The sequence below is a fragment of the Phyllopteryx taeniolatus genome, chromosome 9, assembly GCF_024500385.1.
Source record: "Phyllopteryx taeniolatus isolate TA_2022b chromosome 9, UOR_Ptae_1.2, whole genome shotgun sequence".
NCBI lineage: Eukaryota > Metazoa > Chordata > Actinopteri > Syngnathiformes > Syngnathidae > Phyllopteryx > Phyllopteryx taeniolatus.
Window position 1 is genome coordinate 17027358 of NC_084510.1, and position 24520 is coordinate 17051877.

Here is a 24520-nt window from a genome sequence, read left to right on the forward strand (position 1 = left end):
CAAACAATGAAATGAGACATTTCATGTTACACTAATATACAGTGATTACATTAGGTACACTTTTGCAAAATAATGAGAGGCGGTAAAAGTTGTTAATGTTCTAATTTGGAGTGAAATTGCACTGCATCAAAGGTAGATTATTATTTTTTTATCCTGCTCTTTTATTTTTTTCTCATTAGTTTCTGCAAGTGTGTCTAATAAGTGTCTGGTTGTATATGTCAAATATATAGAAAAACTGATTTATAAAATATATATATTGTTTGCTATCAGAAATCCGGGTAATTATTGACTGCTGATAACAAGCACTGACCTGCTTATCCCATTTGCCTTAAATAACAGTGTCAGTGTAGACAGCATAGTTCATAACCATGTTGTCAACATTACCTAAAAATGCAACAAGCTTTTGTGTAGGTCAGTCTGGGGAAGCAATAATTTCAGTGAAAATAGCAGACCAATTGATCTGCTCAGAGTGGGTGGAAAAGCCTTACCTTGCTTTGCTCTCTTGTGGCTAGACAAATGTTGATTCATGTCCATGCCGTTGCACCGCAGATATTGAGCTTTGGTGTTAAGTGTCTCACCTAGTGGTGAACCTTGCTGTCTGGCCAGAGCTGTTAAAAGAGTCCAACTCAGCCCCAAGAAAAGGCAGCTTTAATTAATACACCTTCACTTTTTGGGTCAATTGGCAACATTATGTCTATTAGCTGTTGTGGTTAATAAGACCCTCAGGTGTTTGCAAGTTCACAAACAGGACATTGTGTTCCTCCATCTTGGCCAGTTCTTGCATCGCCTCTGGCTTCTGTTCAGGCATGAAGCACACTGTTTTTAAACACGCTTCCAGGCTGCCGGGCGAAAAAGTTGACTTTTGCTTCTCCTCCTTGACTCTTGATGAGGTATTGCAAAGAAAAATAATACGACACTCTGTAACAGTTGTTGTGACCTTTTTACTGAGGCAGTTGTTGGGGAAAAGCCTTGAGTCATACAGTGTTCGTGAAGCCTGCTCTGACTCTTCCACTCTTTTGCCTTTTACTTCAGTACTGGAGCTGACATGCTTCCTTTCGGCTTCATCTTGTCTCTCATTTGCAGTTGGGTTTGTGTGGTTGGACAACATCCATGAAATGCTCTCTGATGGAAACTGAACAGACACTTAATAGTCAAAATAATTCCGAATTTAGAGACAGACCAGCGATAAGAAGCAGAAATGCTCATTTTCTCATCGATGTCCACTTGTTTTGAGGCTCCCCCCACCTTTTACCTTATGTGCCACTTTTTTACCCTATGTGCCCCTATGTGTGTGGCAAAAAGTGCCATCTGAGCGGCCAAAAGTGCCCCCAAAAAATATTGTGAAACTTTTTATTTTTAGGGGGGGGTAAATTTTTTGGGGAAAGTTTTCCTGCATTTGCTGCAGGGATCACATTGCCGGAACACTCTACTCAAAAACACATACTTGTGTAGGATACAAGTATTGATCTTATAAATGAATTACTCTTCTGTATTAAATATAAGATGCATAGCCTAGTAGTAAAACTTTTCATCACAATGCCATCTGCTGCATCAGGTGGGCTCTTGCCTGTAGTGCAAACCACTTGCAGTAGTTATTTGCCCTTTTACTCAACTCAATTTGCTCACTCCATGTGTGCCATGTTTTTGTAGATGTGGGCTCAGTAGAAGGTCTGGCATACCACAGGGGCTGGGACATATTGTATTGGACCAGCTACACCACCTCGACCATCACCCGTCACACTGTGGATCAGACCCGCTGGGATGCTGTTGACCGACACACCGTGGTCACTATGTCAGGAGATGACCACCCCAGAGCCTTCGTCCTTGACGAGTGCCAGAGGTTCCCATATTATACATTTGTGTGAAAAAATGCCCCTCCTTTGTTGTTTTACCCCTTGCGCATTGTTAATTTCCCAATTTTTTCCCACACAGCCTGATGTTCTGGACCAACTGGAATGAGCAGTCTCCCAGCATCATGCGTGCCACACTCACTGGTTCCAATGTGATCGTGATCATTGGTACTGACATCCGAACCCCCAACGGCCTGGCCATTGACCACCGAGCTGAAAAGCTTTACTTCTCTGACGCCACCCTGGACAAGATAGAGCGCTGCGAGTACGACGGCAGCCGGCGTTATGTGAGCGACATTCACACATTGCTCAGCATGCTGGGACACAATGGCAATTTTTATATTGCAGAGTGATTGTGGGTTTGTTTGTCGTCCCCAAGATTGGAATTTCCTGAATGCATCAACCCATGAGTATGGTTGTGCTTCCCCGTGCAGGTTGTACTGAAAAATGAACCAGTGCACCCGTTCGGCTTAGCAGTCTACGGAGACTACATCTTCTGGACGGACTGGGTGAGGAGGGCTGTGCTTCGAGCTGACAAATACACAGGGGGAGACATGAAGGTTCTACGTGCTGATATACCTCAGCAGCCAATGGGAATCACCGCCGTGGCCAACGACACTAACAGTTGTGAGTTATTTTCCGCTGTGTTTTTGTCCCTGCTACCTACTCTCTTTTTTGACAATATGACTGAACATTTTTTTCAAAGGCTGCCAGTCTGTCTCAGTGATCCGAATCCATTCTCCCTTTAGCGGAATGTAGCCAAAGAATACTGAAGGTTGTAAAAGTAGGCCCCTCGTGCAGTGGTTCACATAACTGACTTTTACACTGGTGGGATCAGATCAGAACCCAGTCCCCATCACAATCACACTGTGATTGACCGTCGATCAATCCAGGGTGTAGGTAGTACTTTTACCCAGTCTTCTGCGATTGGCTCCAGCTCCTACTGCAGCCCTTAAACACACAGTTACACGGGCTTGTACATATTTGCCACTTTCAAGGTTGGTAAAATTATTTAAAAAAAACAAAAAACTTTAATGTGTTAAAAGTGGTATACGCACTATTCTGATCTGAATGGGTTAGCGTAAAAATACAGTTGAAAATTATTTGCTGGCCTAAGCACGTGTGTTGAAATGTGCAGATTTGTGATGGTTAACCTTCCTAACATTCTTGCCCTCTGCACAGGTGAGTTCTCTCTGTGCCGTGTTAACAATGGAGGTTGTCAGGACCTGTGTCTCCTGACTTCGGAAGGAAGGGTCAACTGCAGTTGTCGTGGTGACAGGAAGCTTTTGGAGGACAACACTTGCATAGGTAATACAGTAAAGCAAAGCTTGAATTCAAAGGTATTATAGATAGACATTTGGACTAAAAAGAATTGGGACACCTGATTTAGCCTTGTGAAAACCTAGAATGGGCTACATTTCCTCTAGCCCAACACATAAATAATGAATTTCTTTTTCAAAAAGTATGTCCAATACTTTTAGTTAAATCTTAAAACTGCGCAGGTCTTTTTTTGCCAAATGTAATTCCAGGTAAAGCTAGTGAGTCTGATAATAGATTTACTAGTTACAAAAATATGCTCATTTTTAATTTAGGAGTTCAATGTGTCTTAATAAAATGTCTCTAGCATTCTTCCATCAAAGGACACAAAAATGAAGGTCTCTGTTTTGAGAGGGTTATCCTGTCTTACACAACTGACTAGCTTCGACTTTCGGTAGATGGAGTTTTGGCAACTTTTCCAATCCCTCTTGCAAATATCTTTCAAAAAAAGAGAAGCAACAAATCTAGCAACTTTTTGTTGTGTTGTTGAAGACTTCTGGAGACTTGCAGACTCCCTCCAGAATGGGAGACGTTCACTCCTCCACGACCAGACTGCAAAGCCCCTACTGGCTAATTTAACCATATCCCTCCATAAAGCACATAAATATTTGATCATAATTTCACTTATGGAGGCAGCACTTCATCACCAAGCCCCCGAATTACACTTTGTCAGTTAGTGTAGCGGATCTGTGCATTTGGTGCATGCAGCGGACACATCACCAAACTCAAATTTGGTGAAATTCAGAAAGGCTTGCTTGCAGACACATTTTCATAAATAAGTGCCAGTACTTACTTGGTTGTTTAACTTCACACTTGATGAGTGGGCAGGCAGTCCAGAGACCCAATTATTTGTACACAAAATGTTGAAAAAGTAACATTTCCTTTATATGTCCCCTGCTTTGTATGTATTTGAATAAAGGTGAAAAATGGAATCCCATTTTTTTCTCCCCACTCCAGCTCTGAACACCACATGCAATCCCATTGATGAGTTTGAGTGTGGAAATGGAGATTGTGTGAACTATACACTGACTTGTGACGGCATGGCTCACTGCAAGGACAAATCTGATGAGAAGCAGTCTTACTGTGGTGAGAAGAAACTCTTACTCTGTTTTAATGAGGCACTAAGCCCAATATATTAGTTTTATTTTCCATGCTATATGATCTGCTGACTTGTGTTCCAGCTAACCGAGCATGCAAGAAGGGCTTCAAGCGTTGTGTAAATGGCCGCTGTGTGGGCCATCACTCGTGGTGTAATGGACAGGATGACTGTGGGGACAATTCTGATGAGCTTTTCTGTAACAGTAAGGCAATTCAGTTCCATTTATGGTACATGTCAATTGATTGCATAAAGGTATTTTTCTTATGGAGGGATTTAAATCTCCTATCAATTGTATTACTGCAATACTACTACTATCGCTAATGATAAATGTAGTAGTGTATGCAATCAGGCTCATTAATCAGTCACTCTTGTATTGTTTTAAAAATGAAAACATGTTGTTGATGTGCACAAACTGATATTACGTGATTGTGCTTGTCCAGCCACACTGTGCTCACTTGAGCAGTTCCAGTGCAGAGATGGAAGCTGCATCACAAACTCCAGCAAGTGTGACCAAAAAGTGGACTGTGAGGATGCCAGTGATGAGATGAACTGCAGTAAGTTAGCATTAAAAAGGCTGATGCCCAAAAATATAGGTGGATAAAGGATTGCAGAGGCTCCCAAATGCTGTAAAGTAGTTTGTGCCTCTCTCTCTCTCTTTTTAAGCTGCCACTGACTGTTCCAGTTATTTCCGCCTGGGAGTGAAGGGAGTGACATTTCAAAAGTGCGAGTTCACCACCCTCTGCTATGACCCCACATGGCAATGTGACGGAGCTAACGACTGTGGAGACTTCTCTGATGAGAGAAATTGCCCAGGTGCTGCAGTACACATTGATTTTCAAAAAATGGGAAGGCGGTGATCTAAGAAAGGTCGATTTTTACATGGGAATAAGAGCATGATGTCGAATGTCAGAATATTCCAAATGGGAAATGAGAAATATTTGCCTTGAAAAACACAGCAATGCAAATTACTTTTCTCCTGTAAGAAGAGCCTATAATTCAATTGATATGTCTGTGCCCTTTCAGGGAGTGGAAAAACCAAGTGTCCAACGCCTTTCTTTGCCTGTCCCAGTGGAAGGTGCATCCCCATGAGCTGGACTTGCGACAAAGAGCACGACTGTGAGAACGGTGCAGACGAGGCTCATTGCGGTAAGTCGGCATACTCAAAACCGAACGTGCAGAATGACATCACGCTGTTACATGTGTGGCATACGCTGCCTCTGGACATTTCAGATAAATTCTGCTCAGCCTCCCAGTTTGAATGCGGGAACCACCGCTGCATTCCTAACTCGTGGGTGTGTGATGGAGCGGACGACTGTGGAGACAGCAGTGATGAGGACAGTAAATGCAGTGAGAGAACATTCAATTCAATGTTATTTTTTTTGCGCCAACTGAAATAATCTCAAGGCACACGTGAAGCAGGTCAAGAACCACGCTCCTCACACATTGAGACCAACTGAACCCCGCATGAGCAGGCACTAGTATAGGGAGACAAGAAAACCCGAACAGACTCAAGACTCAGTGTGAGGCAACTGTCGAAGCAGCCGTCTGCCTCAACCATCCATCCATCCATTTTCTGAGCCGCTTCTCCTCACTAGGGTCGCGGGCGTGCTGGAGCCTATCCCAGCTATCATCGGGCAGGAGGCGGGGTACACCCTGAACTGGTTGCCAGCCAATTGCAAGCCACATACAAACAAACAACATTCGCACTCATATTCACACCTACGGGCAATTTAGAGTCCCCAATTAATGCATGTTTTTGGGATGTGGGAGGAAACCGGAGTGCCCGGAGAAAACCCACGCAGGCACGGGGAAAACATGCAAACTCCACACAGGCGGGACCGGGGATTGAACCTCGCTCCTCAGAACTGTGAGGCTGACGCTCTAACCAGTCGTCCACCGTGCCGCCTCTGCCTCAACCAGTTGGGTTGAAATTAAGAGAGAGAGAGCGAGAGAGAGAGAGAGAGAGAGAGAGAGAGAGAGAGAGCAGAGGCATTGCAGCCTTGATAAGGAAGCAGTATGTACTGTAGCCATTGTTTGAGCAATCATTCTGTTATGGTGGAAAATGACAATTAGTACTTTACCTCAACTCAATTTGATTGAAACCACACTAAAAAAACAACATGCTGCACATAACAAAATTATGTACATCAATAAAATCAAACAAATCATTAATAAAAGTAATAATAATACATAAATAAAATATTCCTTTTTAATAAAAGTACAAAAATATAATCTTTAAAAACCTAAAACCCATGGCTGAAATGGAGGCAGTCCTGCAACGCCTCCTCTGTCTCTAAACCAAACTGTCATGATCCTTATGTTGGTTGCCTGCTGTTCCACCAGCCGCCTGTTGGGGGTGTCAAGGTGTATGAAGTAGTGGTCAGATTACCCAGAGGAGGGATAGAATAACAGCCGTGTACTCCCTTAACGACGGCATACAGGAAACCAGGAGTGTTTTTATTCCCTCTCATTGTACAGTTCCCATCCCGTGAGAAGTTGTTCACAGATGAGAGAGAGGAACATGATTGAAATATCCACTGACTAGTATGCGGGCTCCAGGATGCTGAAATATAATAATAATCTCGTGATCACAACGTGCATGACGTCACTTGCGTTGACTCCCGCTGAAGGGTGAATGTCAACTGCAGTTTTGTAACTGCTGGTAGTTCATCTGTACGGCTGTATGATCAATGGAAGACAACGATTAAAATCTCCTACCGCTCCCATTTATTCTCACTTTACTTTCCTTCATTTTACCGCCGGCTCACATCCCTTTCCATATCTCCACTGGGATGCATTCTCCGCTGAGGGGACACCAACCGGCTCCATGTTAGAGGCGAAAAAGGCAGTAGCTCCTTGCGGTTTTAGATGACGTATTGTAAAAAAGAAGGGTAAAAAAAGTCTGATAGTGCAAATACTCTCCAACAATAAATATTGGACCCAAAAAAAGGTAAATGGGGGGGAATACAATAAAGAAGAAGAAAGCTAAATAAATAAAAGAGAACGGGAGGCAGCATTACTGAAACAAATGAAAACTACTACAGTGAAACCCCACATTTGCACGGTTAGGCATTCGTGAATTTGCCTGTTCACTGATTTTTGGGGTGATAATAAAGTATTAATCAGAGTATTAACCTACATATCAGAAGTTTGTCATTGAGTGCCTGATGAAGAGTTAAGTTGCCTCTTTCATTGACAGAAACCAAAACATGCAGTCCTGAAGCGTTCCAGTGTCCTGGCTCCCACATGTGTATCCCTCAGCGTTGGAAGTGTGACGAGGACAAAGACTGTCCCGATGGGGCTGACGAGAGCGTCAAAGCTGGCTGTGGTGAGTTCAGAGTTGACTGGGCTTAGATACGTTCACAGAGACAAGGCAACATGTCACATTTCATTCACTGACCAAGTATATTTATTTGTGTCCCAGTCTTTAACAATACATGCAGCAACAATGAGTTCATGTGCCAAAACCGACAGTGTATTCCCAAGTACTTTGTGTGTGACCATGACAATGACTGCAGCGACGGCTCGGATGAGTCGCAGGAATGTGGTAAGTGGACCCTTTTTTTACAAATGAGTGGGTGATTTTCAAAGCTCAATTCTTTCACCGCATGCTACAGAATACCCAACCTGCAGACCCAATGAGTTCCGCTGTTCCAATGGACGCTGCCTGATTCAGAGCTCATGGGAGTGCGATGGAGACTTTGATTGTCATGATCACTCAGACGAAGCCCCAAAGAATCCACGCTGCACGGGCCCAGGTTATATTCACTGTATTTACACAGATAAAGTGTGGTTATTTTTCAGACACTAAAGACACAGACACTATAACCTGCACAATAAAATCTTAAACAAGGGTGGATTTTACAATGATAAAGATGATGATAATAATGAGTCGAAAGTCAAGTATTCACAATAAAAACTAATTCAAAATCCCTAAATAATTTTTTTTGTAGAATTATGCCGTCAACTCACTATAAGCATCCAAATAGATTGCTTCGTGTCTTCCCTATCCTGCGCACAACCCCATGGGGCATATGTGCATGCTATCATAGGACTGCTATGATATGATTAGATTTTTTTCACTTGGTTTAATTACTTTGGTTATATTCCTCAGTTAATTTCTGCTAATTGACATAATTTCACAACATTCAAATGGAATGTCCATGGGTTTATCACTATGCTTACTATTGTGTTGTAGAACTGCACTGTATTATCCTGACAAGTGTTAATAATTTTTAATAATAACTATAGGAGCCCATCTTTGTGTACTGTAGTACAGTTCTACACTACTGCAAGCTAACCATTCATCCATTCATTCATCCTTTTTAAACACTGCTGGTTCTCTGAACCTCTCGACTGTAGGAGAGACATGCTAACCACGACCCACCAACAATAAACATACATGTATTGTTATTTCTGTACCGCTCTGAATCAACATTGAGCATTAGATTTAGAGTCTAAATTTTACCTTTACAATTGTGCAAATCAGTTGTAATGAGTGATGTGGTTCATGTTCATACCAAAAATGTTTTCTTCATTCTTTCCTTTTTTGTTTGCAACAGAGAAAAAATGCAATGACACGGCCTATGCTTGCAATAATGGGAAGTGTGTCAACGAGACGTTACTTTGCGACCATAAGGACGACTGTGGCGATGGCTCAGATGAGCTCAACTGCTTCATTAACGAGTGCCTGAACACCAAATTGAGTGGCTGCTCGCAACTTTGTGAGGACCTGAAGATAGGCTACAAGGTAAGTGGGTATCATAAGAGTGAGTTAAAGCCTTGTGTGCAGAGTGCAGAGCGTACTGGGGCTTTACCCGCTGTTTGATCGGCCCACGCAGTGTAGATGCCACCCTGGATTCCGGCTGAAAGATGACGGGAAGACGTGCGTTGACGTGGATGAGTGTAAAAGCACCTATCCCTGCACACAGCGCTGCATCAACACCCATGGCAGCTTCCACTGCCTGTGTGTTGAGGGTTTTCAACTTAGCCCAGAAAACCCCACTGTCTGCAAATCTACATCTGGTAAGAGACAGCCATCTATCCATTTTCTAGGAGCCCTTCTTTGCTCAATTAGGATAGTCAGATCACCAATCAGTCACAGGGCTAAAACATATTGATGGACTCAAATTCAAACCATGACAATTTATAACATAACTCAACCAAGGCACATATTTTACATTAGAAAAATCTTACGGCACACCACCAACAAAAAATGTCACGAAAAGTATATGAATTGAAATAATGATGATGTCGTCTCAATTTACTGACAAATTGACTTAGTGTGAAATCTGATAAATGAAAGATACATTATTTTTAGTAAATGTATAATAATTTGGACCAATCACGTGAAATTGGAGAATTTTCCATGCCACACTATTGTGCCACAGCCCAGTGGTTGGAATCACTGAGCTATCTATCGTACAGTACCTCTTTTTGGACGTGAAGCTGTAGTACCAAGAGAAAAAACATGCAAGGGAAAGAAAGCTACACAGAATGGTTCTGAAAAAGGAACCGTGTTACTGAAGATGCCCTCTTCTTCATGCAGATGAGGAACCCTTCCTAATATTTGCCAACCGCTACTACCTACGCAAACTCAACTTGGATGGCTCCAACTACACTCTCCTCAAACAGGTGAGCTCTGCAGCTTCCATTACAGTATCAATTTCAGTGTCCTTATGCTGGGCTTCACCACTGGTCCTAACCAATATCTGCGTATTGACAGGGATTGAACAATGCAGTGGCTTTGGACTTTGACTATCGCCAGCAGATGATTTATTGGACCGATGTTACCACACAGGGCAGCATGATCCGACGCATGCACATCAATGGCAGTGATGTTCAGGTCAATGTGGCTATATTTTGACAATTGTTTTGTCAAGATGTGCAGCAGAATACCAAGATGTATACTGTATAGAAAGAAATATCACATTATTCACTCTGAGGTGTTCACAAAGTAGCTTTTTTTTGGATTGACAGGTCCTGCATCGCACATCGCTCAGCAACCCAGACGGGCTTGCAGTGGACTGGGTGGGAGGAAATCTGTACTGGTGTGATAAAGGGCGGGACACTATTGAGGTGTCAAAGCTGAATGGAGCTTACCGGACAGTTCTGGTCAACAATGGCTTGAGAGAACCAAGGGCTGTGGCTGTGGATGTTAGATATGGGTAGGGGCATTTGTATATTCAAAGAATGTCGAAAATGTTTTGGTTTAGCCTTTAGTTAAGAAGGGGGATTTTTTTTTTCTATCAAGGGAAGGTTAATGAAACATTTCACCACCTTTATTTTGTATTCTGTCAAGTTGATCAATGTGCTTACTTTTTATCTCCACTTCCAGTAAAAATTGTAGGTTTGTTTTGTTTACTGGCGACTTGCTGTTTACATTATTTTGATAGGTCATCTCATATTTTCTGTCAAATCATATCCAAAACAAAATATTCATTCAGATCTGATCAAGAGTGTGCATTTAGGTGCATTTTCATTTTACAATTATTATTTTAGATTACATGTTTAATATGACGGTGGCACGGTGTACGTGTGGTTATCACATCCGCTTAGCAGTTTTGAGCATAGGAGTTTGAATATGGGCTCGACCTTCCTGGGTGGCGTTTGCATATTCTCCCAAAGGTTGTCTTCATCCGGGCACTCCGGTTCCCTCTCACATTCCAGAAACATGCATGTTCGGGTAAATGAAGACTTTAAATTGCCCATAACTGTGAATGTGAGTGTGAATGATTCTAAACCCCGCCTCTTGCCCAAAGTCAGTTGGGACAGGCTCCAGCAAACCCATCAACCCTAGTGAGGATAAGCAGTATAGAAGAGGGAGGGATGGATGGATTTAATATGATCTGGATCTTATTTCTAGTGACTGATGGTGTTGTGGTACAATTTCCTGACTTTGGTGCAGGCAGCGTTTGGATTTGTCTCTGTTCTGATGCAGAAATTCTAATCCTCCGCTGCATGTGTGTTAGGTACTTGTACTGGTCAGACTGGGGTGACACCCCTCACATAGGGAGGATTGGGATGGACGGCACTAACAGGACAGTCATTGTGGAGGATAAGATCACCTGGCCCAACGGTCTGACCCTGGACTTTGTGAATGACCGCATCTACTGGGCCGACGCCCGAGAGGACTACATTGCCTTTGCCAGCTTGGATGGAACTAACAGACACACAGGTAAAGCGCACACACACAGCCATGTGTTTTGCTGGATATTGCTGACAATGTGTGTCTCCTTCCATGCTGCCCATGCAGTTCTGACCCAAGATATCCCCCACATCTTTGCAATGACTCTGTTTGAGGAGTACATCTACTGGACAGACTGGGAGACCAAGTCCATCAACAGAGCTCATAAGACTCTGGGAATCAACAAGACCTTGCTGATTAGCACCTTACACAGACCAATGGACGTCCATATATACCACCCATACCGCCAGCCGGAAGGTATGACCGAGTATGATCTTTGAGTTGCTGTCATGTTTGTACTTCATTTTCAGTGGGATCTCTAATTTCCTGTCACCTTGTTCTGCAGTGGCAGACCACCCATGCCAGACCGACAATGGTGGCTGCAGTAACCTGTGTCTACTCTCACCAGGAGGGGGCTACAAATGTGCCTGCCCCACTAACTTTTATCTAGCAGCAGATGGAAAACAGTGCTTGTCTAACTGCACTGCCAGTCAGGTGTGCTACTTTCAAATGATGACTTTGCATTATTTTGAAACTTGCCATCGGAAGGTATACATGGAGAAATTATCTGGAAATGTACTAAATTACTTTGCTTACCCAACGTCAGCTGGGCATTATAAAAAAATGCATGAATGAGTGGATGATTAAAGTACTATTTACTATTAAAATAAACGGCATTTTACATTGTCATCAATTGTATCCAACTTAAATTGTCCCCTGAGCCTTTCCATGGAAAATCTCTTGAATTGTATTTTTTTCCACCCTTTGCAATTATAGTACTCACCTTATCATGCCTATAAATGAGCCATTCCCTTCTCTGATTCTTCAGTTTGTTTGTAAAAACGACAAGTGTATTCCATTTTGGTGGAAGTGTGACACTGAAGATGACTGTGGGGACCACTCAGATGAGCCTGCCGATTGCCGTGAGTGATGAGCGCTTCCTCGCTATGATCGGAATCATACGTTACTCTGGGTCTAATAATACCCCTTGGTCTTTTCATTGTAGCTGAGTTTAAGTGCAGACCAGGTCAATTCCAATGCGGTACAGGAATTTGTACAAATCCCGCCTACATCTGTGACGGAGACAATGACTGCCAAGACAATTCGGATGAAGCCAATTGTGGTATGTTTATATACGCACTGACAAGTTGAGATTATTATTATTTTTTTAAATTACTATTAGTAGTAAGCCTTTTTGTACCTGCCCTCCAGATATCCATGTGTGCTTGCCCAGTCAGTTTAAATGCACCCACCCCAGTCGCTGCATCCCTGGCATCTTCCGCTGCAATGGACAGGACAACTGCGGTGAGGGAGAGGACGAGAAAGATTGTCGTAAGTTTTACCAGTACACTACTTATTGCATATGTGTACAGTACACGTTATCTTGCATGTCAGATTTGTCATACAATGCCAAGAATCTACAGTATGTATTTCCTGTCAGTGCGTAAGATAAACTAATGATCCCCCTGCCCTCTGTATAGCGGAGGTGACATGCGCCCCGAACCAGTTCCAGTGTGCCGTCACCAAGCGCTGTATTCCACGGGTTTGGGTGTGTGATCGGGACAATGACTGTGTGGATGGTTCTGATGAGCCTGCCAACTGCAGTAAGACCTTTCTGACCATATCAAACCTGCAGTTGAATTTCTTTGGAAAAAAATAGTGAATTGATAGGAAACTGAGATCATTTTAGTTTACTCTCACCGCTTTGAAAATATGGCTATGTACAGAGGAACGTCAGTTTACGAATGACCCAGTTTACAAACTAAATTTTCAAAGAAAAATACCCTGGTTACGAACAGTCCTGGCATGTGTGCTGCAGCTCAAATGACGTGTGGTGTGGATGAGTTCCGCTGTAAGGACTCGGGCCGCTGCATCCCAGCACGCTGGAAGTGCGATGGAGAGGACGACTGTGGCGATGCTTCAGATGAACCCAAAGAGGAGTGTAGTAAGCAGACTCTTCTAGAAAATGTTGATTTTTATAGAAAATATTGAAAATCCAGAAAATATTGTACCCTTTATGTCACATTGATGCTCAGATGAGCGGACGTGCGAGCCATATCAGTTCCGCTGTAAGAACAACCGCTGTGTGCCCGGACGCTGGCAGTGCGACTATGACAATGATTGCGGTGACAACTCTGATGAAGACAAGTGTGGTAGGTTGCCAGTCCCACTCAGTATGTTACGCATTGAATACAACATTAGGTACTTTTACACAATCTAACTTATGTAAGGTAACCTCACCTCTCAGCATGATGCTATGCAGCTTTACACCACTTCAAACGACAACCCCAACAATAAACACATTGTTAAACAAAACAATTTCAGTACATATGTTGAGATTCTGAAAAATACATTGCTCCAGCTGTTATATTAAAGAATTAAATTAATTTGGGAGGCCCGGAGCCTGCAATATTGTTAATAATGCTTTGTTTGTATATAGATATCTTGACTGTCAGCAGTTATGTCAATAAACATCACATTACTTTTTGAAATAGTTTTTCTGACTAACTCCACACAGAGATGATTTTACCTGCATACCTTCTTCCATGCTGAACTGGTTGTGTTAGATGGCTATGCAACCAATATTGGTTGCATAGCCATCTAACACAACCAATACTGGTATAGTATACTATTATAATATTTTACTAAAACGTAACTGCATTTATGTGAAGTCAATTTGGTGCTCTTTGCATGAGTAGAAACCCCAAACTCAAGTGACGTTCCAATGCACTTTTTCTATTCTTGGCTCAGAAATTCCTAACTTCCTTGTGTTCAAGAATGCAGCATTTGTACATTTATTAGTTCATTTTTAAAAAAGCACAGTTTTGTCCTTCGATTGAGTTTGTAATCCATGAAGAGATTACTCTGCTCTTGAGTGTGATTAAAAATGAGTAACAATCAGAAAAATCAATCTCTTTGGATACAAAATAATATTCGTTTGACTGCATTCATCCAGTGAAGAACTGCGCATATATTTTTTTGTACTTTCAATACAGCTGTTGTACTGGATCACATTAGATTGTGCAAGTGTGCAGTGAGTGTATATTACTGTATGTGTGATTAGCAATGCGTAACATGTCACTGTGTTTTGCTGTTAGATTTACTCAATGACAAGATTCCATGTGAATCAATCTTTTGGTCATTTGCACATCTCATGTCATCTCATGTCTATTTTGTATTTCACACTGGCCTGTTGCTGTGAGCCAGAGGTAGGTGTTTTCATAGTTTCAGCTCAAGAAACTCAGCTTCTTGGTCCTTGTCCTTTCTGCCCCTTTTCGATCCCTTTCAACAGACCCCCAAAATCTTCTACCACGTACCATAGTATACATACAGTATGCTGTTCCATCCCCACCTCTGTTCCCCATGAGTCATTCCTGAAACAAAAAACTTTCTAAACCTCTTTTGTTTCTATCCGCCTGTCTCGCAACAGACAGCAACCTTTATTATTTTTTGCAGTGCTTTCTCTTCTTTATGTTCTGCTCTTACACCCTTTTCTTCCCATTTGACATGCATCGCTCAGCCTCGTAAACTGAGAACTCTCTTCCCTCAGTTCCTCGTCAGTGTTCAGAGAGCGAGTTTGCCTGCACAAATGGCCGCTGCATTGCCGGGCGCTGGAAGTGTGACGGTGACCACGACTGTGCTGATGGCTCAGATGAGGTATCGCTCAGCAATTCCTTCCATTCAACACTCGAAAATTGTCAACACTAATGGAAAGGATTGTTTTTGTTTTGGTCTAGAATGGCTGTGACGTGAAGTGTGACAGTGATCAGTTTCAGTGCAAAAACGGCCATTGCATCCCCATCCGCTGGCGCTGCGATGCTGACCCAGACTGTATGGATGGCAGCGATGAGGAAAAATGTGACAGTGGTGGTGAGAAACACTTTTCATCTTCTCAATGCATAGCCCAGTGTTTCCCAACCTTCATTGAGCCAGGTGAATGTCCAGACTACTTGGTTCAGACAATAAAGATACTAATACCAAAGAAGCCAGAACACTGAAAAACAAGTCCCATATCCCAAGGCCCCAAGGTAGTCTTGAAAATTGACAAAGCACCCTATTTGCCTGTCGAAGGACTACCTGTACTTTGTGGAAGATCAGTTTGATTCAGGACTTGCCAAGGGATCAGGGAAGTAATTGGGATCATGACAAGCTTGTCAGAAAAAAAACATTGACTACACTCTTGAGATGTATACATAAACCTCGAAAAGGCTTTTGGAAGATTTAACTGGAAAGTCATTCTCCAGACTCTGCAAATTTTAAGAGTGGATTGGAAGGACAGAAAAACCTATACTTCAACCAAACAGTGTGCGTAAGAGTACAGTACTAGATTAAGTAACACAGCCAGGTGCCATAGCAAGAGGGGTTAGACAAAGATGCCCTCTTTCCTCAATACTGTTTAATTTTTATGCAGAAATGTTCATGAGGAACTCCCTAGGGTCTCAAGATACTGGCATGAAATCTGCGAAGTTTGCAGACGATAAGGTCATTGGGGGCGGGGTTTTCAGAGGGGCCGCCAAGCCCAGTGTTAGGGGGGGACTGCCCCCCCCTACAACCGCCACTGCTGGAAACACTGGGTGAGGAAGACCATATGAAGAACTAAAAACGTTATTTTAAATTAGAAAAAAAATCTCACGGCACACCACCAAACAGAAATGTCACAAAACGCAGATTCACAGGTTTATTATGTACCCTCTGCCGTCTAGCGGAAGCGCATTTAATTGTTCTACCTGTAACTATAGTAACTTGCATAGATAGTTGAACAAAGATACATCATTTGTAGTAAATAGATATTTTTTTGAATGCAATTCAATTCAATTAAGTGAAATAAAATCATTTCCTGTGGCACACCTGATGATGTTTCATGGCACACTGGTTGGGAGAACCCTGACGTAGCCATACATGAAAGCAGAAGACATAATAAGCCCCTTCCTATTTCAGTGGGTAGACACTGCCCCCTGGATGAGTTCCAGTGCAACAACACTTTGTGTAAACCACTGGGCTGGAAGTGTGATGGCGAGGATGACTGCGGAGACAATTCTGACGAGAGGCCAGAGGAATGTGGTAAGAATAACACATTGACAGTGTTCCAGTGGGCTGTTTGCAAACAGACTTTTCTCCTCCTTAGAGCTGCTCTTTTTTTCTCTCCAAGTTAAATTCCAGTGTCCGCCCACAAGACAATTCCGCTGTCATAATGACCGTGTGTGTCTGCCAATATCCAAACGCTGCGACGGTATCAACAACTGTGGAGACAACAGCGATGAACTCAATTGCCGTGAGTTGTCATTTAAAACTGGACTGATGACCTCTGCCTAAGAGGTCATCTTCTCGTCAGTGTGGATTTTTGACATTTTTTTTCAGGTTTTGATAAAGCAACCTGGATTTTTGTATGATTTCACGGATTATTCAAATTCTCATTAGAAATTAAATACAATGGTACATTTTACAGTGGTATAAAAAAAGTTATAATGCTGTTTGTCAAGAAATATCCAATTTAAATGCAACTTGTGTTTTGTATGCAGTATTACATTTTGTAATGTAAATTATATTTCAGATGGATTTGATCTTAATTGTGGCAATTTAACATGAAGAATCCCTTTTACGCTACAATGACCTCTCATTATGGCAAGGGATATGTTCCAGACCCACATGTAAAAGTCCTCAATATTGGGACCATATCATTTTTAAATATATTTTTACCACTCCCACTTGCTTTAAACACATTTAAATTTACTGAAACACACTTCATAAAGTATTCCTTAGTGCCCGATCTTACTGTCCCATTTGCACAGTTCTCAAATAAGAGGCAAAGCATGCTTGATTGAAGCTGTTTATTTGTCACCAAAATGTTCAACGAACGCGTAAAACGTTGTCTAATATAAGTCTGATAGCTTAATGCGAAATGCCATTATAAATCTTCAAGCAATTGCTACTTTAACACACGGTGTCACGTATGGAGAGGAGCTGGACCCAAGAGCAGGCAGATAGATTATGATGAACAGTTTATTAGGAAAGGTGATGGAGGTGGTCCTAGGTGGGTTAGCAGACAGCGGCGATGACATGCGGCTGGCTTGGCGGCAGGAATGACATGGACCAGGAACACGGGGGAAACACCGAGTCAAAAAGGGAACGAGGAATAGTGTGGCTTACGTGAGGCAGGTGGGCCGTGGTACCGCTTGAAGACGCTGCAATACTTTGGCGAGGATTTCCGGGAACAGGCAGGCTTAAATGCAGGTGGTGAGGAGGACTGATTGGTGACAGGTGCGCGGCTTGAGGAAGGTGCTGAAAAATAGAGGGGAGGGGAGAGAGGGCGCAAAGCACCATACAGGCTCCAACAATGGTACTGCAGAGCAGTTCGTGACACACGGAGTAGCAACATGTTCAAACAGAGCATACAATGACACGCACAGGCATTTATTTTCTCTGCTCTGTGGGAACAATGACTATTATGGAGTCAGTAGGACTAAGCTGGGGACCTTCTCTCCATCTTGTTCTTGCATCTCTTCCAGTAGACCTCAATTCTGCCTGCATGTTGCGGCTATACTATACTGAAGGTGTGCAACTCTAAATGCGGCTGTAAAATCTCATTAAAAATTGCTTAAAAATGTGTGATAAGGTGGCGGTTCACTGTATACTGTATCTCCAGCCCTATTATCTCACCACATTGCATAAATATTTTCCCCTTGTATTTAGTTTTAACTCTGGATAAGACTTGACCTCTTAAGCTGTTAACATCCTAGTTTGTAGATCCATAAATTTCACAAGTAAAACATGTTTAAACATTAGCTGAGGTCTTGTTACAAAAAGTAAATAATGACTGTGGATGACCTTCTCTTCAACCGTGGTACTCCAGAGGTTCCTCCGTCCACTACAATCTGCCAAAAAGATGAGTTTCAGTGCTCCAACAGCCGCTGCATCAGCTCTGACCTGCGGTGCGACTTCTTCAACGACTGTGAGGATTACGGCTCTGATGAAATCAATTGCAATAAGAAAGGTGGGATGTGTTAGAGTGGCAATGCCGTGGCAGGGGGCCGCTCCACCTGGTTCTAATTGTGATAATGTTGTCTTGTAGACACCATGTTGAATGAGTGCCGCAACAACATGACAGTGTGTGGCGATGGCGATGAAGCTCACTGTGTGGTTAACGGGACGAGCTCTTTTTGCTCCTGCAAACCAGGCTTCCAATCCTATGGGCGTAAGAGATGTGAAGGTACGTTCTTTGTCAGCTCTGCTCTCATTTGATGTTACGATAACAATGTGTATCACAACTTTTTCTGTGGCTTATTTATTTTGACAGATAAGAACGAGTGCAGGGAGTTTGGAGTGTGTTCCCACATCTGTAACAACACAAAGGGCTCATACAAGTGCAGCTGCCACAAGTACTTTACCAGAATCAATGACACTTGCAAGGCTGACAGTGAGTATAGTACTCGTATACATTTTTAGCATTCTTTTCAGACAATGTATGGGAAAAACTATGAGGACACCTAGCCATTACACCAACAGAAAGTGAAAATAAAGGCTTTGAATCATTCACTCATTCCCCAATTTCTATACAATATACATTTTTATGTAATGGACTATCTACTGTATTCACTCATCTGTCAAATGGAAAAAAATTTACAAACGCCACACGAATGCGCTGTTACATCATATTGTAACACATTTCCCCACATTTGTAAGGGACATTTTGTTATGGTCAGATGAAAACAAGGTTGCACTTTTTTGGCCATATTTCCAAAAAATATGTATAACTACAGTGAAGAATGGTGGTGGCAGCATCATGCTTTGGGGCCGTTTTTCTTCGGCTGAACTGGGGCCTTAGTCAAGGTGGAGGGAATTATGAACCATTTCAAATTGCAGTCAGTGTGAGCACAAAACCGTCAAGCTTCTGCTAGAAAGTAAAAAAATAAAAATAAAAATCTGAAAAAGCCTACGAGACTATCTGAATTTATTATTATTATTATTATTATTAATTAATTAATTAAATGTTTCTCTTTATTTTATCTTCCTCAATACAAAGCATATCCAATACTCAAAATCTATAGTTCATTACAATGCTCTACGCAAGGAGTGACCAGGATTCTTGAGAATGCCGCTACCTCAAATGAAAAAAAAGATGCAATAAGATTAGGGCTGTGATAATTTTCATGATGTAAAAAACCATGAAATGGTGAATATTTTTCATGACTATTTCTAACACTGTCTTGTAACATTTCCAGCCACAAGATGCCCATTCAACTAATTCAAAAAAACATTTTAACTCTAAATTTGTTTAATTTGGGGCACAATTCTCTAGTGTGAGGTTTCCCATTTCCTCTCAACTACAATAATATCTGTCCACTTGGTCCCCAGCTCAGAGACAAGTGCTCTACATCGCTGATGACAACGAGATCCGCGGCCTGGACCCCTCTATGCCAAACTGGCGCTATGAACAAATCTTCCAAGGTGACGCCAACGTGCGCATAGATGCCATGGATGTACACATTAAGACAAACCGCATTTACTGGACAAACTGGCACACTGGACGCGTATCCTCGTACGAATTGCCTTCTTCCTCCTCCCCGTCACCTAACAACAACCGAAACCGACGGCAGACGGAATCACGGGTCACCAATGTGGAGGTGAAGACATACAGTCAGCAAACTTCAGTAGTTACCGAAAAAGCTAGCACTTGCTTTTTTTTGGTTGAAAGTGGACTTTTGCGCTGTCTGTGTTTAGATCCCTGATCTGAAGATGCCCCGAGGCATTGCTGTGGACTGGGTGGCAAGCAACCTGTATTGGACCGACTCTGGTCGAGACGTCATTGAGGTGGCTCAGCTTAGCGGAGGGCACCACCGCAAAACTCTCATTTCAGGCATGATCGATGAGCCTCATGCCATCGTGGTCGACCCTCCGAGAGGGTAAGTAGGGAAGGGAAAGCTTACTTATATTGTAAGGGTGTTAACCTAAGTTCAGTCTAAACTATGCAAATGTCATTCTCTAGGAAAATGTACTGGGCAGACTGGGGGAACCACCCCAAGATTGAGACAGCTGCCATGGACGGTACAATGAGAGAGACACTGGTGGATGAAAACATTCAGTGGCCAACTGGTAAAACATACAGTACATCCACAAACACATCTGCAAAATAAAATGCAGCTTTAGTAACTTTGTCTTGTTTTTGCGCAGGCCTTGCAGTGGACTACTTCAACCAGCGCCTGTACTGGGCCGACGCTAAGCGATCATTAATCGCCAGCGTGAGGCTAAATGGCAGTGATGCAGTTGTGGCTGTGAACACCATCAAGAACAGTTGAGTGGCACTTTTTACTTCTGTTTCTGAAGGCAATGCGTGTACTCTATGTACATTTGTATGAATGAGTATTAGAGCAACAATGAAAAGGAAAAAAATACTATTAGACTGAAAAGTTTACTTGAAAAACTGCATATAGTATACAGTCTAATACTGTTGAGCTTTTTGGTTTTTGGTCTGAACACTTTAATGCGCCAATGTCAAACGCAGGCCCGGAGACTCGATTTGGCTTGTCAAATCATTTTTATGGGGGCCATTTAAAGCAAATACGGTGTGTCTACTTCACGTTCCTTGCTAAATGCATTTGTTCTTTTCATTTTGACAGAAAATCTTCTTTTACTTTTTTTTTTTTTTTTTTTATATACGGCTGTTACAAGCATTTATTTCACCATTTTTGGTTGTCAGTATTTTCTATAATTTCAAATTCACTTTATTATTAACAAAGATATATAATACAAATAAAATGGAGAGGCAATTGCATATATGCAATAATGTGATGAGCTGATTACACATTTACTGTATTTGAGGGCCACAGTCATAAGAGCCCTGTGAGGGTAACCATAAATATATGGTTTAATGGGATTGTGCAAACATTTGTGTCTGTTTCCCAGAAGGAACTGCATAAACTGAAATCTTACTTTTTTTAAATTTGTTCAATTATCATCGGATGTGTTATGAACAAATATTTAATATGTCCCCATGAATATATATTATAGCATGCCTCTGTAGAAAAACAGCGACAGTTATGTTGGTAAGGGAATATTGACTTAAAATTAAATGTACTTACTTATCCTAACATTAAATTTTTTTATCAAAATATTATACTTTTATTCCCATAAACTTAACACATTTTTCTCTTTTTCTACTTTTTTGTGGCTCAAATACCCCTTTGTACATTTTAGTTTATTTTCTGTCGATAAGGCTTTCACCGTACTGTACTTCTTTACACAGAGCTCCATCAGCCCTTCAGTATTGATATATTTGAAGACTACATCTATGGCATCACCTATATCCACAACCACGTCTTCCGTGTAAATAAGTTCGGCAAGGGCGACGTGGAGAACCTGACAACGAGAATGAACCACGCCACAGATTTGGTTTTGTACCATCGCAACAAGCAACCAGAGAGTGAGTTTGGCGTAAAGCAACGGCAGTAAGAAGTGAAGAAGGACGTTTGGTGTTATTGTATCCTCTCTGTCTTTGCTAGTGAATAATCCCTGCGACAGAAAGAAATGCGAATGGCTGTGCCTGCTGAGTCCCAGTGGTCCGGTCTGTACCTGTCCCAACGGACACACGCTGGACAACGGCACGTGTGTGAAGCAGCCCGCTCCCACACTGGCTCCTATCTGTGAGTGAGCTTACACGCAAAAGCGCACACATTCGAAATGCAAAACTTCCAAACGTAACCAGTACTGTCATCAACGCAACGGATTTTCAGGGATGTTTCTAAAGGCGAGTATATTTGTTGCTAAATGACATTGCCATTGTGTGATGATGTCATTACATAGACCATTACATAGATCAGTGGTTCTCAAAATGTGGTGACGAGTGTTAGCGGTATCAGGGCTCGCTCTAGTGGTACGTTAAAGAATCACTGCCTATGTACAGTTCAGTTGTATTTACTTTTTAGTAAAATACATTTGCATTACATTTTCAAGAACGGTTTGTGTTTGAACTTTTATTTTGGAACAATTTTATTTTATTTCTTAATGTACATTTTATTTGAATCATTGTTTAGGTACAGTTTTTTTCCTTACTATATTTAAGCACAGTGTTAATATTCAATATTCAGGTGGTACTTAGTCAAAACGTTTGAGAACCAGTGACAGATTACAGAGTGGTATTACTCAAATTGACTGAGCATCTAAGCAAAAAGATTATGAAAAATGTGTGCATTTAGAGTCGTTTTTTTTTTACATTATGTCTTTATTTGTAAAAATATTGCAAACACAGCACATTGGTATTTTGTATTCATATCTTATACTGTAAATATTTCTATCAACAGCATATTTGTGTGGTTTTAACTGTGGTTGTTGAATTATTTAAGTATATCAAGTAAATTTAGCAAACAAGCCTCCAGCGAAATACATATGCCTCTGAATCAAATGTTTCACTTGCAGTGACTGAGTGGACTAGGATGTAATGTAGTATCACGCAGACTGTGTGACATGGAAAGTCATTTTGTGTCATTTTGAGGGAAAATACTTGCATTTTAGTGTTTGAGTCACTATTCATACTTTTTAAAAGTAGCAAAATGTGTTGCTTGTTACTTTTTGGGAAAAAAACAAATTCGAAATCAGTTGCTAAATCTGAACAAAAGTGCTGAGTTGCCACCAATGAACGTAATACGACGATATTTGCCCACAGCGCCTCCGAGTGGCCCCTGTCAGGTCCAGTGTCTGAACGGTGGCAGTTGTTTCCTGAACGCCTACAAGCAGCCTAAATGTCGCTGCCAGCCCAACTATGGAGGAGATCGGTGTGAGATTGACCAATGCAGAGACTACTGCAAGAATGGAGGAACGTGCACACCTTCTCCAACAGGTAGGCAGCGAAAACTGATCAAATGATCAATGATGAATTGATCATTATGAGCTCCCAATTATGAGCTAAAATTCCAGTATTCCATGGTCCACCACATATTAGGGACAAAAAGCTAACTCACATAACTAGCTTACTCTATGCAACACCTGTTATGTATGATAATGTATCTTTTCTTAAAAATGTTTTGTGATTGTAAATTCATTTCATATTGCTTGGGCCTTTGGACTTTTTAACTTGGCTTTAATTTTCTCTTTGTTAATAACATAAAATGTGTATTATAATCCACAATGTGTTTCTTTCTTCCAGGAGTCACACACAAATTCCTTCACATGTGTTTATTGCTTATTCCTTGCAAATGTCAACAGGCTCTCCGACCTGCCGATGCCTGCCAGGTTTTACAGGGCCAAACTGTAACCTGCACACATGTAGAAATTACTGCATGAATGGCGGCAACTGCACCGTCAGTGCTGGGAACCAGCCATCTTGCAGCTGCCCTCATGAATTCCTGGGTGACCAGTGCCAATATAGTGAGTGTTACTGTCTAATACTGTATTGTTTAGAGGGCAGCACACTTACGTTATCTGCATCTGTGTTTGTGTGTAGGAAGCTGTGAGGGCCACTGCCTGAACAGAGGCACCTGTCTACAGAGTGCGAGTGGCTCTAAACTGTGCCGCTGTCTGCCTCAGTTCACCGGCAGCACATGTGAGATCGACAAGTGTCACTATTGTCGCAACGGAGAGTGTATCCCCAAGGACAGGTTTACATCCACAGGCGAATTCACCTGCCGGTAACAGCTCTCTCGCTCACATATTGATACAAACAAATAATTGTCTGGCACAGTCGCACTTACTCAACACCTTATCACCTTATCAAAAGTAAAATCTAACCGGGATGAATTCTCTCAAAAAAAGGGCGACATATGCTCCTTACAGGTGTTAACCTGTAAAATCTTACTCATTTTACAAGGGAACATTTTTAGAATCTTTCTTTTTTTTTGTAACTTTGGTGAGCTTGTACAAAATGTAGCCACTTTGCCACTCGAGGTTTTCCTGTGCTGCTCTAGCCTATCCTCTTAACCATATTTGTAATAATTTTTATTTGGTTTACTGTTACTGTTCACCATACTAACTCCAGCAGGTTGGGCCATTTCCCATCATCTCCCTCGCCATCAACAATAGGTTTTTGCTCAGAAGACTGACACCTGCTGGCTATTTTTTCCCTTTACACAGATGTTTGTG

General features: G+C 41.9%; 1 protein-coding gene across 2 annotated transcripts in view; it reads left to right on the forward strand.

Moving 5' to 3' along the window:
* The window catches only part of LOC133483605 (low-density lipoprotein receptor-related protein 1-like), a 129022-nt gene that overhangs the window by 99747 nt on the left and 4755 nt on the right, over positions 1-24520 (forward strand). For both annotated transcript variants that reach the window (XM_061785037.1, XM_061785038.1), the window contains 43 exons: positions 1651-1840; positions 1933-2137; positions 2285-2477; positions 3033-3158; positions 4125-4253; positions 4349-4468; positions 4707-4820; positions 4930-5079; positions 5290-5412; positions 5497-5613; positions 7466-7594; positions 7691-7813; positions 7884-8024; positions 8829-9016; positions 9108-9291; positions 9815-9900; positions 9992-10111; positions 10246-10433; positions 11238-11443; positions 11522-11710; positions 11799-11947; positions 12282-12375; positions 12459-12575; positions 12665-12784; positions 12934-13056; positions 13272-13397; positions 13489-13605; positions 15003-15109; positions 15190-15322; positions 16391-16513; positions 16602-16724; positions 18303-18443; positions 18522-18659; positions 18747-18866; positions 19805-20073; positions 20171-20352; positions 20436-20542; positions 20621-20740; positions 21693-21869; positions 21949-22089; positions 23109-23282; positions 23648-23809; positions 23886-24069. In XM_061785037.1, the coding sequence (XP_061641021.1) occupies positions 1651-1840; positions 1933-2137; positions 2285-2477; positions 3033-3158; positions 4125-4253; positions 4349-4468; positions 4707-4820; positions 4930-5079; positions 5290-5412; positions 5497-5613; positions 7466-7594; positions 7691-7813; positions 7884-8024; positions 8829-9016; positions 9108-9291; positions 9815-9900; positions 9992-10111; positions 10246-10433; positions 11238-11443; positions 11522-11710; positions 11799-11947; positions 12282-12375; positions 12459-12575; positions 12665-12784; positions 12934-13056; positions 13272-13397; positions 13489-13605; positions 15003-15109; positions 15190-15322; positions 16391-16513; positions 16602-16724; positions 18303-18443; positions 18522-18659; positions 18747-18866; positions 19805-20073; positions 20171-20352; positions 20436-20542; positions 20621-20740; positions 21693-21869; positions 21949-22089; positions 23109-23282; positions 23648-23809; positions 23886-24069 (6268 nt within the window). The remainder of the gene's footprint in view (positions 1-1650; positions 1841-1932; positions 2138-2284; positions 2478-3032; positions 3159-4124; positions 4254-4348; positions 4469-4706; positions 4821-4929; positions 5080-5289; positions 5413-5496; positions 5614-7465; positions 7595-7690; positions 7814-7883; positions 8025-8828; positions 9017-9107; positions 9292-9814; positions 9901-9991; positions 10112-10245; positions 10434-11237; positions 11444-11521; positions 11711-11798; positions 11948-12281; positions 12376-12458; positions 12576-12664; positions 12785-12933; positions 13057-13271; positions 13398-13488; positions 13606-15002; positions 15110-15189; positions 15323-16390; positions 16514-16601; positions 16725-18302; positions 18444-18521; positions 18660-18746; positions 18867-19804; positions 20074-20170; positions 20353-20435; positions 20543-20620; positions 20741-21692; positions 21870-21948; positions 22090-23108; positions 23283-23647; positions 23810-23885; positions 24070-24520) is intronic.